Genomic DNA, 16,355 nt, shown 5'->3' with positions numbered 1-16,355 from the left:
CAGTGCCTAGCATAATGTCTTGCGCACAGAAGGTGTGCCTAATAAATGCTTATGAATGAACGAACGAATGAATCTCAGGGGGTGGCTCAAGCAGTCAGGGCAGATGGCTACAAAGTATCTCATTTCTCTGGATGTTCCAGGCATGTCAGTCTTTCCCCACCCGCCCTAGGTTGGGAGCTATAGAGCCTGTGGTTTCTGCCCTTTTTTGTGTCCATCAGACACAAAAACCTTCATTTACTACACTCTGTTTCAAAGCTCCAGCCTAGTGCTACATTCTCCCTCAATCTATCTGGGTGATCTTGGGGAAATGCCAACCTCAGTGGCTCAGTTTCTTCATGAGTAAAAATGGGATAACACTTGCTCTGCTGTGAGGCTCAAGTGAGAGGTAAGAAAGTGGTTGAAAGGGCATACCATTTAAGAGCAATGCAATCTTCTTTGTTTCATACACCCATGTGACAAACACTAAGAGCTTGCTGATGCACAATTGTCCCTGGCCCATGTGAAAGCATCCTCACTTCAAATTGCCCAAGTATTTAGTCAAGACCTCTCTTTTGCCTTCATCACACTCTACCTTCCCTTATTCTTATATGTGGGCACGCTGAATTCTCCTGCCACCTCCACTAGACTATAAAGTCCTTGAGGGCAGAGACTATCATTTTTTTCTATCCTGCCAGGGCCTAGAACAGTGTTTGCATATATTGTGTCCCTTAATAAATGTTTGGTGAATTTGTTGAATCAGTTATTACAGAATTCAGTTTACCATTAGTATAATATCCATTCCTATAATAGAAAATATGTACTTCTCAAAAATTAAATACTACTAAATTCTGAACAAATGTCAAATTAAATTTCCTTCAGCAATATGGAGCAAAATCAATATACAGTCACCTCATGACAAAAAACCCCCTCATCTAACATTGGGTAAAAATGCCAGAAAAGCCCATACTTGTCTGAGACTGAATCCCCTTCCCAGAAACTTGGAGCTTCACTGGTGTTTTGGGTATGAGACAAAAAAATTTCTCAAGCATGAGCAAATCAAGTAAGTTTAAAAAAACAGCATGCTATACTATATTATATTACCCATAGTATTGTCTAATAAATCCTATATATTCTACTGGTGACTTGGGCCTGAAAAACTGGAGAGGGCATATCTTTGTAGCAATTCGTTGTGGAAACATTTTCATTAAGAAGAGTTCATGTTTCCAGCAATTTATGACTACAGTACCAAGCCTCATAGAAACCACTGAGGGTGATTGTGTTTGTGGCAAATATATTCATCTACAAATTTCATTTCTTTGATACCTTTCCTTTTGAGGTTTTTCCTCTTCCTTGTCATTAAGAGAAAGGAAGACAAAGACTAGGCTCTAATTAGAATTGTTTCTTGCATTTTCGTTGGGTCTTGATTTTACAGTTCTAACTATTGCTAATAAGGGAAAGCTCCAATATTAGAGGTCACCAATTTCGTAGATAGTGTCATGGATCCCAAGATGGATGGGACCTGGAGGTCATCTCATTCACCCCTCTCATTTTGTGGAGGAAGAATTAGGTCAGAGTGAGGATTTTACCCCAGGTCCTCTGACTCTAAACTGAACACTTCCCAACGCTGACATCATCCCCCCCTCTTAGAGTAGGTCTGACGTCTCGACACTATTCCAAGAAATCATCTCGGCTACAGTAGGAGATGCATGGCATTCAAGAATAAGGAAATGAGAGTCGTATTGCATGCTGGCCTGATCAGACCACACCCAGAGTAGTGTGATCAATTCTGGGCATCATTTACTGTGCACATTTCATAATTTTCCACCATCTGCATCCCTTGACAATCTAACATGGCATTGGGTCCGAAGAGGTAGATGATCATGAACAATACCTTTCACACTCCTACTAGTGGGGCCTGAGAAAATCCCGAGAGTCCAGAACAGCTCTACAACCACTCCATGGAGTGGGACTACTAGAAGATTCCACTAGGACCATATACCTTAGAGCCAAGAATACCACTCTTGAGATCCAGAGTCAGATCAAGGAACCCTCTCCCCAGTCCCTTTTAAGACCATGAAAATTGCCTTCTGGTTCACAGAAGCAAGCAATGCTTGCCTACACAGAGACTCCTGGGAGAACCTGCCAGGGGGCTGCCCTAGACCAGCTTGGCCATATGGGCATGGTACTATAGGTCCTTAGGGCCTCCCAAGTCTGGAAACAGACCCATTCATAGCAAAAAATAATAATGCAGTAATTTGATAGAGTTGACAAATCCTGGTTGGAACTATATATCTCACAAATAAGGGCATCCTATCTCTGACCTCTCTCTCATCCCAGGGGTTACTTGGTGACAGGATATGCATGGTATGTTCTCTTGGAACAAACTCATTCAATATTTCAAGTACTCTTCACCACCCATAACAAATCTTAAATTGGATCATTTGATTTCAATGTAAAAAATACAATGTAGATGTATAGATTGTGTATTCTCCTTCCACAGTGATGCAAAGAAGCCCAATTATATTTAGTCAACTTCTCCTTTAAATAGATTAGTGACAAATTAAGCGAGGAGGCACAAGATAGAGCAAAGTAGATTTGGAGTCAGTTATCTGAGTCTGAAGTGTGGCTCTGCTTTTTATTCTTTGTGTGGCCTTGGGAAAGCTTCTGTGCCTCAGTTTCCCAGACTATCTAGAACATGAGGGGTGGGGATGGGCCACGTGGTCTTGAAGGCCCCTTTCAAGTTCTAAATCGATGGTGTTGTGATTTTCTTCACGGAATGGCTACAACATAGAATGAAGTGTGTCGCAGTATGCTCAGTACAGCACTATGCACTGTGGGGAAATGAGAGGTATAAGACATTGCCCCAGTCTCTCAAGAAGCTCACAAGCCAACTGGGGAGACAAAACCAAGACAAATGACATAAGCAGAACCACGAAGTGCTAATCTGACTATATGGTACTTACTGATTATAAGAGAAAGAGGAATGTCAAAGAAGGCTGGGATAATATGAATGGAAGGTTTCTAGGAGAAGGTGGGGCTTGAGCTGGCTTCCTGAAGGATAACGAAGGTTTAGGAAGATGAGGAGAGCACCAGTGAAAAACTTGAAATGAGTAAAGTGGGTGTGGAGCAGGGAGGCTGAAGGCCTGGCCAAAGCAAAGGCCTGAAAGAGTGGGATGGATGCTCGAGGTGGAATTGGAAAGGGAGGCAGGGCAAAGATACTGGACAGATGGGCTTGGCCCAAGTTGCTTTTGTGCTGGGAAGGCCTAAAGTTTCCCGAGCAGTGAATGTAGTGCTTTTTTCTAGTTGCAAAGAGGTCTTTGGCACAGCTGGTAGCTCAGCCTCTGTTAGTGAAAGCAGAAGAAAGAGATGAACTCTGCGTTTTCCCCTTTAGTGATTTCATTTCACATTTTTCAGCTCTCTCACCCTGTGTGTGCCATTAAACTCCACACCATTTGTCAAGTTGACTTCTGGCAGCTCTGGTTATAGCTTTGTATCTTCTATTCCATTCATCTACAGAACCTTTTCTGCCAAAGGGCACATATTATGGGCTCTGCTGGGTCAGCAAACGCTGTACCATATTGACAAGCCCGACTTATCTGAACACAGAGCCCCGTACCCACAGAGCAATAATGATAACAAAGGAGTGAGTCACGGCCTCCATACCTGTAGTAACTCAGCCCGGTCTCCATTTCACATAATCAAGGTCTGTCCCGAGATTTGCTCAGATTCAGGACCATGTTCCTCTGGACATGGATATCAGGCAAGAATGTGGGAAGCATTTCCAGTTGGGAATGGAGCCTGAGTTTTAGAGTCACTAAATAGCAAAACTATTACTCCATGGCTGCTGCCAAGTGAACAGTGTGCCCTTTCATGGATGCTGAAACACGACTGAAAGGCTCCTCTCATCCTCTCTGGAGGGAGCTACGAGGTCACCCCCCAAATCAGCAGCACCAAAGTGGGGACAAAAAGGTGAAAGAGAGACTAGCCATTACTCATAGGACACTGACATTTTAGAAATTACTGGCTCACCTCAAATTCCTCCTGGCTGGGCCTTTTCCTTCGTGAGATAGCCTTCTCTTCATCCAAAGGCCAGTCTTTCTGTTGCTCCTTTGTCCCTCCTGCTGTCATGCCTCCCCTGTGCCTTTGGCTGCCAAGTGAGTATTCACTGTTCTGCTACATGGGTGGTGTGTTTTTCTACCACACTCTGAAGACAAGCCACACTGACTGCAACACTTCCTGCCTAACCTGAATATCACCAGTGTGGTCTTAAAATCTACCTTCATTTAGGTGGAAAGAGAAGAAAAAAACTAACCAAAGTGTGGGGTGGGGTGGGGGGAACCCACACAGCGCATCTCCCTGATGTGCTGTTTACATATTCAACTGCTTGGAGTGAAGTGACTAGTCAAATGGCTAAAATGATAAGCTCTAAATGAACAGATGTCTTGGGTTGCCTGAGACACTCGTGGTTTACAACACTATGTCATGACTAGGCCTTGGGTATTCCTAGAAATATTATGGTCCCATGCCAGCACTAGGTCCCTTGTGGCCAAATGTGAAATGCTGCCAGTCCCTTTGTGAATCATCCCATCTGTGAAAACCTAGGGATACAGTAATTTACCTGGTTCTCTATAATGCTTAAGAGTTTGTTAATATATTAGAGTTGAGACTGTTTCCTCAAGCAGAGAGCTGGAGCCCTGGGGTCCAAGCTACTTTGTGGTGATGGGAACTGTTGGAACTGAGGGGATATCCTGGGCCTACATCTTCCTCTGGCCTCCTGCCCTCTCCCCATGCCTCCTTGCTCCTAATCCCATTCAGGTCCCATGCTCATCCAAGGACTAGTGAGAAGGGAGAGGATCTGGATCTTCTCTTCTTCCCTCACCCTTCACATCACCCACATCTTGCCACATTGGCAGTTACTGGGCAGAAATATGGTTAATTTAGTTAAAAAATGTGGTTATGTAGCCATAAACAAAGTGAGTCTCTGTCTCCTTCCATATCTGTAGGAGAGGTAACTGAACGGAAGGAAGTCTGTGATTACTAGAAATGCACGAAGAAGGGCCTTCAGCTGTTTACTCAGGACCAGCATCTGCACGAAGAGTTGCACAGAGTCACGCAGAGTCTATAGTCAAAAGCCAGGGGGATTTCTGGTTCAAAGCCTGACAGCCACCCATTTTAGTCAGTCCCTTTAAGGACACAGGAAACCTACTGAGGGATTGGAGTCCATTCTGGGCCTACTCTGGGCACTTTGCACTAACATGGCTTCTAACACCAAGAGGGATAAATGAAACATGGCTTAAAAAATGAAATGTTTTCACAGTGAGGGAGTAGAACTACAGTCATCAGAGAAATGGCAATAAAAGAGTTAAAAGAAGAGAAGGAAAGGGGAGGGGGAGACATATCCCTAGGCCAGTCTTTTAAAAAATTACTTCTAAAAAAGATTGAATGAATGAATGAATGAATGAAAAGGCATTTATTGAGCGCTTCCTATGTGCAAAGCCCTGTATCGAGTGCTGGGGATCTAAAGAGAAAAGTAAGAGCATCCCAGCTTCCAGAGAGCTCCTGTACTGATGGGGGAGGCCACACACAGAGGAGGTCTCAGCTACAAACCTGAGGCTCCTCAGGGGACAGTGACCAAGCACCATATATCATCATACAAAGTTTTGATGGTAAACCTTTTGACCGTGCCAAGAAATTCAGGGGTAAAACCTTTCTTTTCTGGGTCTTTAGATGTGGTTACTGAGGAGGCAGCGGCTACAGCAGCTCAGAAGTAGTTGCTGGGACATATCTTTGCCAGGATTGCTTCCCTGGGCTATGGCTTTGAAGAAGACAGGATGGAAACAGGGCTATTGGTGGTGGCTGGGAATTTGGCTGTTCCTGGGGCTTTCAAGTAGTGTCCTTCCCTGTCTGGGGCATCGGGTCCAAAAAGAAAAGTTGGTCAAGGTGGTAGAAGTGGTTTGACCTGCTTGGCATATGCAAACTCCTGCCTGAGGCAACTAGATAGTACAGTGGATAGGATGCTAGACCTGGAGCCAAGATGACATTAGTTCAAATATGCCTTCTGAAACATTTACTAGCAGTGTGACCCCAGACAAGTCATTTAACCTCTCTTTGCCTCAGTTTCCTCAACTGTAAAATGGCGATAATAATAGCAACCTCCCAGGGTTGTGAGGATCAAATGAGACACTATTTGTAATTTACAAACTTAAAAATGCTATATAAACGCTAGCTATTATTATTGTTGTTGTTATTATTATTATTATGATCCCTGAGTAGCCCTTGCTCCTCCAGCATTATTCCTTAACCCTTCAAATCTAATCCAAATATTATGAAGACCTTGTTTCCAAAGGGATGGTTCTTTTCTTTAGAAATGCTTAGATTAATTTAGGTTGGGACTTAATTTTGTAATCAAGGCAGCTAGCCAATGTTCCAATTGTCCAAGTGCCTCCTGTCCACTACAGACAGCCACAGAGCCATTGTACCACCCATTATAAAGCCTTGGAGACCATAGAGCTGTTTAAAGTAGGATATAGGCTCCTGCAGGGCAAGGGAGGTTTTCATTTTTGTCTCTGGTTCTCCAGCACATAAAAAGCACATGATGAATGTCTCCTTGAGACATGATGCACTTGCATATTGTTATGCTCATTTAAATACATGAAAAGCATTCATCATCCAGTGGCCAACATGAACGTTCTGTATTTCTAAATCGCACTCTAACTATGGAAAGCATGAAAGGAAAGGGATGGTATCAGGTTCTGAATTTTCTAGCACTACTTTTTGATTTCACTATTTCACAGATCTCTCATTTCATCTCTATTGATGGTTCACCAATAGTGATCTCAGGAGTTTTTATGGTTAAACGTGTCATCATCTGGTGGCCAACCAGTGACTCTTACCCTAAGTCTGACTCTATCCTCTCTGTACCTGGCTAGGATGCCCTTGGATGCCATCTGATTACCCACCGAAAGAATCAGACACTACTTTCTGACACTAATTCAGAACACTTTTGCAACTACCTAGTGGTGATTTTGCCAGTGACGATCAAAATTTAACTGACCTAGGGAATTGAGCTGAGAGAGTAAACAAGTCATGTGAACTTGGCTACCTTTCTAGTGTGTTATAGCTGAAGTTCAACCAACCTAGCGTCTCCATCGCCATTTGCTTCCTCTTACTTTTCTAGCTGTCTAGGTCTCTGTTCTGGAAGTGCCAGGGAGGGGATAAGGTAGCAGGTATGGTAACATATGAGTTGTACCAGACAAAGTTCATTTTCATATGAGATGGGGACTGGCTAATGAGCCCAGTCCTTAGAAGCAAGCACTGAATGCTTCTTATACATTGCTCATGTGTACTTTGGAGCATGCCTAGACATTCTGTAACTGATTGCAATCTGCTAACCACACAGTGAAGATGAGTCTCTGATTAGCTATGGCTGTGTTGCTAGACCTGGGAGGGAGAGCATTTAAAAGGCAAAATCACAAGGGAGAGATGGAGCTGGTCTTGCTCTTGGAGAGTGCTCTAGCACTTGCTGTGCTCATTAATTGGAACTTGGAAAGTCTTTTCCCATAGAAATACAGTTAGGAATGGTGGCTAGGTTCCCAGACCAGCCCACAGAAACCTATTCAACTCATAATGTGCCTGAAATACTGTACATCTGCAATGAAAAAGAATAGAAAACAAGACCAGTAATAGTAGTAATTAGATGAAATAGAAACATAATTTAATAAGAAAGTGTCTTAGTGGTGCTTGAGGGAAAAGGAGTTTAATGAGAAGAGGAGGAGGCCGATGGAAATTATTGTCGAGATTCTGAAGGGGCATTAGGGATACTTTTGAAGGCTTTATTAAATCTAATTTCACCTTAAAGCCTGTGGCTTTTCCTTTTCCTTGAGACACATGAAGCATTTTTCCATTAACGAGTCAGGGAATGTACTCCCTCCTTTCCTGTACCATTGAATCCCTCTTCTTCCAAATTGGAGACCTTTCCTGAACCCTTTCCCCTACTGCTTGTGCCCCGCCCCCTCTCCCCCAGCCACCTTCTAGTCATATGCTTTCTCTTGGTTCTCAGACTACTTGCTGAGGGACTTTGTCATTTTCCCCATCAGCAAGGAAGCTCCTTCCACATGAGAATTGTCTAATTCATTGTACTTGTAGCCCCAGAGCCTAACCCTATACCTCGCACATAGTAGGCATTTACCAAACACTTGTTGATTGATTATTTTGAGCTCCCAAATATATGACAGGAAGAGGGGGTGAAGAAGAGAGACTATATACTTCTTGTAGGTAATGAGATGTGGTAAAATGGTAAAACAAATTAGTCATTTTACTGATTTTTAAGGCACACAGGATAGTGTTTTGCAACTTAGTACCATACTTAAATCATCATAAAATGCTAGCCGCAAACTGGGATGATTGGTTTTCAGAGCTTCTTCAACTTTGAATCTGTCTTTGAGCAATGAACAATGACTCCTCAGTTCAATGTGCAGCTCTTTCCAGCTAGATGCTCAACATTGATTTACTTGGTCTGTTTTTCTTATCCTGTTTCTGGCTTTGGCTACCTACAACACATTTCTCACTGTGGCTACAAGGCAAATAGTAATTTTCCAAATATCCAACTGTGAAGTGCCGAAAGAATGAGGGGCATCAGGGGAAAACAACTTAGCTAGAATATAGCTTTCTAGTGAAAGCATCTTTTGAAACTCTCATTGACAAAAAAAGACTAAACGTGACAGAATTTCTTAAACTTCTCATCTAGACTGCGTCATGTCACTGACTCAAATAAACCCTAGATTCTCTACACTGCTCTTGTACTTTGGGGTGCAGCATCCAGAGGTTCAGAAATGTCGGTTCTCTCCCATTATCTCTCCTGGAAGTGATGTTACTAACTATGGGCTATATTTAAAGAGAGATGAGGAAGTCAGGGCCCCACAGCACTAAGGAAGATGTATGGCTCTGAAAAATCCGACAGGGGAGAGCTCACTGGCACAAGTTCTGAGCCACATTGGGAGCTCTAAAGTGTGCTACTAGAGAACTACTCTGCTTTCATCCAAAGGCTTGATGACAAGTTGGCCTTTGGGCTGAATTGGGCTCCTATTCCATAGGCAGGGCTTATGACGTTCAAGGGCTAGAGTGCTTGACCTAGAAAGCTGCAGGGGTGGGGTGGCAGGGACAGTGGTGGTCTCAACCCAGGCCTTGATGTATTGGCAGGAACAATAAAACTTGTCTTTTCTCCCAGAGAACAGCAGGCCCTCTGCAAGCAGGAGGGACCTTTTGGAACTGCCAGACAGGTATTCATTCAGGCACATTCTTTTCATGGAGATCTGTGATGAACTCATGCCACAAAAAGATTCCAACTGGGCAAAGTTCACTCCATCCCCATGAAGACAATTTTGCAGCCTTATTTTTTGTAACAAAAAAAGGCTAGCAGTAGGTTGGAGATTAGGAAAATAATATAGCTACTGTGAATAAAGGGAATCAAGCAGGAATCTAAAGGGACAACTGTATAGAGAATTTTTAGGCATGTATAGTCCTGGCTAGAACATTTTGAACTGCAAATAACTTTAGTGAATTACCTGATCCTAAGACTATGAACCAATTTTCATATCTCTGCTCTGACCCTCATCTAATTCATCCTTAAAGCCCTTACCAGAAAAATCATCAGATCATATTCCTCTTCTCCAAAAGCTTCCATGGTGCCCAAAAGGAGGCAGCATGGTGCAGTGGCCAGAGTACAGGTTCTAAGGGAGAGGCTCTGCTTCATATCCCAGCTCAGATACCTATGTAACTACCTCTGTGACCTTAGGAAGGTCACTCAACCTCTTGGAACCAGTTTCCTCATCCATAAACAAAGAGTTTTCCTATGTCTGTAGTCTCCAAAGGAGAGAAGGAATGGTATTACCCCTGGCGGGGGGGGCATCATCTATGATCCCATGGGGTACATGATCTTTTAAAAATTTGGTTGTGTGTGTGTGTGAGGCAATTGGGGTTAAGTGACTTGCCTAGGGTCACACAGCTAGTAAGTGTTAAGTGTCTGAGGTCAGATTTGAACTCAGGTCCTCCTGACTCCAGGGCCGGTGCTCTATCCACTGTGCCACCTAGCTGCCCAGTATAGGGTACATGATCAACTAATTGGAGTGTGGGAAGAAGGTAGGTCGCATCCTACCCATGCTGTGATAACTAAAGCCCTACCACTGCCATACCTTCAGTTAACCCTCACCATTTTATCAGTCTCCTTCTTGTCACTGTTGGGAAAGTTCCCAGTCTCCCTTTTTTTGGAGCCTGGTATCTGCTCCTTAACAGTTAGAACTTAATCTGAATGATACCCATACTTCAGAGGTGCCATTGAGAAAATTCTGCTCCCAATAGCTACTCTTTCTATCAGACCAAATAGGTGTATCTGGAGCCTTTCAGAGTGCATTCCACCCTGCCCCAGGGCACTGAGCCAATAAGCATTTTAAAGCAATTTCTATGATTGGGCATTGAGCTAAGCCTGGGGATACACAAAAAGGCAAAAAACAAACAAGCAAAAAGAAACCCAGTCCCTGCTCCCAAGCAGCTTGTATCTTAATGAGGGAGACAACATGCTGCCCATTTCACAACCCTTCTTCCCACCCCTAACCCACACACTAGGAACTCCACTGGCTCCCTGTCAACTCAAGGATCAAATATGACTTTGCTTTTATATCATCCAATTAAAATTTATATTTTGTGTGGTTTTTATAATATATATTATTGATATAATAGCACACATATAAATAAATACATACGCATTGCAGATTTTGCTTAAAGTCCCCCCCACCCAAATAAACGCATGCTATTAAAAATTGAGATACCGAGGCTCTGGATTCCTGGTCCTATTGCTTCCCAAATAAAGTGTGTTGTGATCTTTCAGCCCCCTACCTTTCTAGCCTTTTTTCATATCCTTCTCCATATGTTTGTTCCCTGCTCCTGCAAACTGTTCTCCTGTCTGTCCTCTGTATTTTTCAGGCTCCATTGCTTTCCTCACATGGACCCTGTGCCTGGAATGCCCTTGCTCCTCCTCTTGGCCTATTGAATCATTCCTTAAGTCTGGTTCAAAAGTCATGTACGTATTCCACAAAGTGGGAGCAGAAAAAACACTTAAGGTCAAGCTCTAGATCTGGGTGACCCTCTAATATGCTTTTCCTGAACACTGTATTCATAACAATTCTCCACTTTGGGCTTTGCAGAACTCTAGCATGTTTCTGTAATATTGTGTTTGCTGACATATACTCCTACCTTACTTCTACCTCTGGATTCCGCAGTTTCCTTTGAGACTCAGCTCAAGAGCCACCTTCTACATGAAGCATTTCTGGGTCTCCTCCCACCACAATTACCTTGTATGTATCTGGTATATCCCTAAGTATGTATATGCTTATCTTCACCAGTAGAATATAAGCTCCTTGAGGGCAGAGATTCTTTTGTTTTTGCATTTCCAGCACCTAGCAATTATTCCTTTGCTAGACCATGTCTATGAGGGCAGGGACTACTACATCTCATCTAACCTTCCTACCTCCCTCAGTTCCTAGCACAGTGTTCTGCATGTATTAGGAATTTCGTCAACTATTTAATGAATGACTGATGGAACGGAGATTCAAAATTCCCAGAATATGACACCCCTGCATTATACCCCGGAAATGGCTTTCATGATAACAGGAACAAAATATGGTCCTGAGTAGCAGTGACCCCAGGAAAAGAAAAGCTGATGAACTGCATGGAAATGTGTTTAATTAAGAAACTATTAGTCAGGAAATTGTTTTGATTACAGATTATCTGGAGGAAGTGGGTGCTATATTTAGCAGACACAAAGTTCAGTGAAACAAGGCTTCACTTCACTGGAATATTAAATAGAAATATTTTGTCTGCTCATATATATATATCTTTGTATGGATATACAGGAAAGGAGCGGCACAGTGAAATGCACAGTGTTGAAATTGTGAACTTATTGAAAATGAAAATGCTACATTATTTGGCCCATGACCACCAACCTTCCTTTGGGAAGTGATGGAGAAAACATATGATGTCTGACTACAACAAATTCCCCCTCAGATTTTCATATGCATACCAACTGCTTGGAATAGTTATATAATACTGCTTTTCAAACCTGTGGTGTTACAGGACTGCTGTATACAAATATCTTATCTTTTCCTTCTGTGTCATTACCGAATAATTCCCTTTTTTGGGGGGGGGCAATGGGGGTTAAGTGACTTGCCCAGGGTCACACAGCTAGTAAGTGCCAAGTGTCTGAGGCCAGATTTGAACTCAGGTCCTCCTGAATCCAGGGCCGGTGCTTTATCCACTGTGCCACCTAGCTGCCCAATAATTCTCATTAAAAAAATTACCATAAATAAGAAATGGCTATCTGTCTGGGTAATCAAAGTGTGATTCTGCCCTTGTGCTACTAAAATCTCCCTCCGTCCCTCCCTCTCTCTCTCTCTCTCTCTCTCTCTCTCTCTCTCTCTTTCCAAACCAAGGAACCAACTAGGACATTAAGACAACTCTCATTTTAACCTAATAGACCTTTAACTTTAGGAGTATAGACTATCAATATCGTATGCTCAGCCTGGTATATCTTCTTCCTTGGGCAGAATTGTAACACAGTTTAGATTTGCTTATGGAATGACACTGAGTTTCTGTCATCATAATTCTAATAGCACTACTCATGGAATCTGGAATTAACCCTTTAAAGATCAATTTTAATAAGTTGTGTTCTAATTCTATGCTTAGACAGAGACCACACTGAAACAGGTAAAGGGTGAAGCAATATTTATCCATGTGCTTCCTGATAAGAATGCAGGACCATTATTTATCAGGTAAATGAGCTATCCAAGTACTCCTTATCTTGTTTTAAAAAGAAGCTTATTACCTAAGTATTACTTCAGAAAAATAATGGTCATGCTTATACTTGAGAAAATCACTTAGGACCCTTCCTTTATTATTTTTGAAAGAATGCTTTTTAGCTTGCTGCCTGGCCCACTCTGGGGTGGTAGATCAGTTATTCCTTTGAAACTGACTTATCTATTCTTTTAGGTTTTGGTTTTGAAAGTTGGGGGATAAACCAATCAATCAATAAGTATTTATTTTGTACTTCCTATGAGCCATGCATTGTGCTTGGTGCTGGGGATATAAGTACAAAGGATGAAGAAATCCCTACCCATGAGGAGTTTACATGTTAATGGAAGAGACAACAAGCCCATATAAAATATATAGTGAGTAAATGTATAGAGACTAAATAGAATGTAGTTTAGAAGGGAAGGCACTAGCATTTGGGGGATCAGGAAAGACTTCATGTGGAAGGCAGCACTTGAGCTCTTAAAGGGAGAGGTACCCTATGAAATGGAGGTGAGGAGCGAGTAAATTCCAAGTATAGTGGATGGCCAGAGTAAAGGCACAGAGATAGACAATCACATATAAGGAATAGAGAGAAGGTCAGTTTGGTTGGATCACAGGATGCAAGAAAGGGAATAGCCAGAAATACACAATAGTCCGGAAATATACATTTGGCCAGGTAGTGTAGGACTATAAAAGCTAAACAGAGGAGTCTATATTTTATCTTAGAGGCAATAGTAAGCCACTGTGGTTGACTAATTAGGGAGTGACATGGTCAGATCTGGACTTTAATTTTTAAATTTTTATTTATTTATTTATTTTTTAGTGAAGCAATTGGGGTTAAGTGACTTGCCCAGGGTCACACAGCTAGTAAGTGTTAAGTGTCTGAGGCCGGATTTGAACTCAGGTACTCCTGACTCCAGGGCCGGTGCTCTATCCACTGCGCTACCTAGCTGCCCATGGATAACATTTCTTACAAAGAGAAGAACAATATACTTGGGGCAGTTGTTTTATTTAAAACTAAATAATGTATTTTGTGATAAATGCTTTATATACTATCTTGAGAAATATAAATCTTATATATTATGGTTCTGGACTATAATTCACAGATGTGACATAATAGCTACATTCTTTTTAGCTAATAAATTGCAATTTACTATAGTCATAATATTATTAAGTCAGAAACATCAAAGCTATGAAATAGCACAATTCTAAAAATACTTTCACAATTTCAAAAAGGTCATTTGTAAAAAAACAAACCAAACCAACAACAAACCTGAAAGAAATAGTTTAATATTGATACTTTCATTAGACCCTGAGGTCAGAGCTTTTATTATTTTTATTAACTCTAAGTGACCAACATTATCCCCAGTTTATAAAAGAGGGAACCATAAAACCATAATATGTAATTATGACTTTTTTGGAGGGAGGGGTATAGTCCCTTGGGAAAATCACAAATTCATTCTATTAAACTAAAAGCGATAAAGAGGCACCAATTTCAGAGTTTCACTTTGGTTATGAGAATTTGTGCCTCATTCTAAATGTACAGTTACATTCAATTACACGTTCCAGTGGAAAACAAAGTAATTATTTCAAGTTGCATATTTATGCACAGAGAGGAACGATACAGTCCAAATTAAATGTCTTTTGTTTACCATGGTTAATGAAGTGTAACAAGGCTAAATTCAATGCATATCAACTTAATTATGTCTCAGAGGTAACACTTTGGTAAAGTTTCATCAGAAAGAATATTACTTTGTACCATCAAAAATAGTTAATCAAATGTTGAACAATCTCAGCTTGTGCATGCAATTCAGAATGCTGGAAGAAACATACTTGCTGGAGCATTTTTGATACTTTTCAAGTGAAATAACTGATTAACTATAAATCGTGAGGCATAGGAAGTCAAGATTTTAGATTATACTTTTCCAAATGCCATACCTTCTTACTAACTTAAAATAGACCTACTTCAATGGAAGAGCATAATCCCTAACAAAACAGCAAGGTCATTTCAAGTAGTCTCCTTTACCAAAATTGGATTTAGAGAGACTATTGTTTATCAATTACTTGATCTCTGGTATTTTGACAGCTCATTTTTGGCTACATTTGGTACATGGAGGAAAAGGGACATTATTAGGATATGTATAGACTAGGAATCCTAGGATTTATTATTCATTTATTGCACATGTGTGTGTGTGTGTGTGTGGTGGGGGGAGTTGAGTAGAGTTGCAATAGATTATAGAGCTGAGAAATATCCATGCCCTACATTTGATAACAGGAAGTTTGTGCCAATATGAGGCATGTGGTCTTTCATAGGGTTCAGAGGAGTAAGTTACAATGTAATTATGTCCATTCTATTGCCCACTAGCTCCTCAAGGTGGAAAGTTTCAAGGTAAAACTATTGTGGGTAAAGAATAGGGCTTAAGAAAAAGGGAATACAAGCCAGTTCCTGTCTTCTTCCTAGCTTGCATTTCTAACCAATGAAAACAAGATTAGTCTTCAAACTCCTTCTTTGATCTTATAGGGCTAGGAAATGGTAAACCGGGCTCAACCGGACATGCTTCTGGCCTTACCTGAGATACTGCCACAGCACGGCCCTCAGGCATAGTGAAATTCAGGACATCGGGCTGTCTGGAGTCCATTCGAGGCCCAGCAGCAGCAGAGGCCAGCATAGATGGGTGGCCAGGATAGTTAGAGCTGTTTAAGTGTTTGCTCTTTTTCTTACACTTTCGGCCCGAATCCTTCTTTCCCTTCTGCTTTGAAGATTCATCTCTGTATGCCAACATCCTGTCATCCCCCAGGTATTGTATCATTGAACTCTCAGATTCTGGGGCTAGGAGGACAAAGAGAAAGTGAATATCAGATTAGGCAGAGGGATGAAAAGTCTCACTTTAATGCTTCCACTTGAATATACTTCTCTGCAAGCAAAAAGCCTCATTTCCTTCAACAGCTTCTTGTGAGTGTTGCTATATGACATTTCAAATGGAGACCACAACCCACAGTTTTCTGCTCAAGTGCTTGTCAAAGTGAATATATTTACGAAGATTTATGAGAAATGAAATACAAGCATTATCTCAGCTTTTTACAGTACTTTGAACCAGAATGCTTACTCTCTAAAAGAGAACTCTTATTAAATCAGAATTCATTGGCATAATGTGGCCAATGCAAAAAGCTGTTGTTTTGTACAGTGCGATTCCTACAGAAGTATAATACCTTATCTCTTTGCCTCTAGAAATACCAGCGATTTGCTGTATTTTGGAATTTAATGTCTGCAGATTAAAAAAATCCATGTCATGAGTAGAGAAATGCCTTGATTTAAGGGTATGGAATCTAGAAATTACTGTAGTTCACTAGTATCTAGTTTTTAAGTTGGAATCACTGTATGTAGCTACTTTATGCTCAGTGGTTCATGCTTCTGGAAAAATTCAAGTATTTAAACCTTACAGTAAAAGGAAATATTTAACAATCCCTCTATTCAGAAAAAGTCAGATAATGAAATGAAAATTAGTATAACTTGGTTTAACAGCAAGTTCCTAACA

At 41.3% G+C, this 16,355-nt stretch overlaps 1 protein-coding gene across 1 annotated transcript in view; it reads right to left on the bottom strand.

Moving 5' to 3' along the window:
• The window catches only part of LOC122733284 (connector enhancer of kinase suppressor of ras 2-like), a 565,211-nt gene that overhangs the window by 142,133 nt on the left and 406,723 nt on the right, over window positions 1–16,355 (bottom strand). Inside the window, exon 13 of the mRNA XM_043973567.1 lies at window positions 15,390–15,649. Within this exon, the coding sequence (XP_043829502.1) occupies window positions 15,390–15,649 (260 nt within the window). The remainder of the gene's footprint in view (window positions 1–15,389; window positions 15,650–16,355) is intronic.

The sequence above is a fragment of the Dromiciops gliroides genome, chromosome X, assembly GCF_019393635.1.
Source record: "Dromiciops gliroides isolate mDroGli1 chromosome X, mDroGli1.pri, whole genome shotgun sequence".
Lineage (NCBI taxonomy): Eukaryota > Metazoa > Chordata > Mammalia > Microbiotheria > Microbiotheriidae > Dromiciops > Dromiciops gliroides.
Note: the sequence above shows the minus strand (reverse complement) of the source record. Positions and strands in the feature narration are given on the sequence as shown.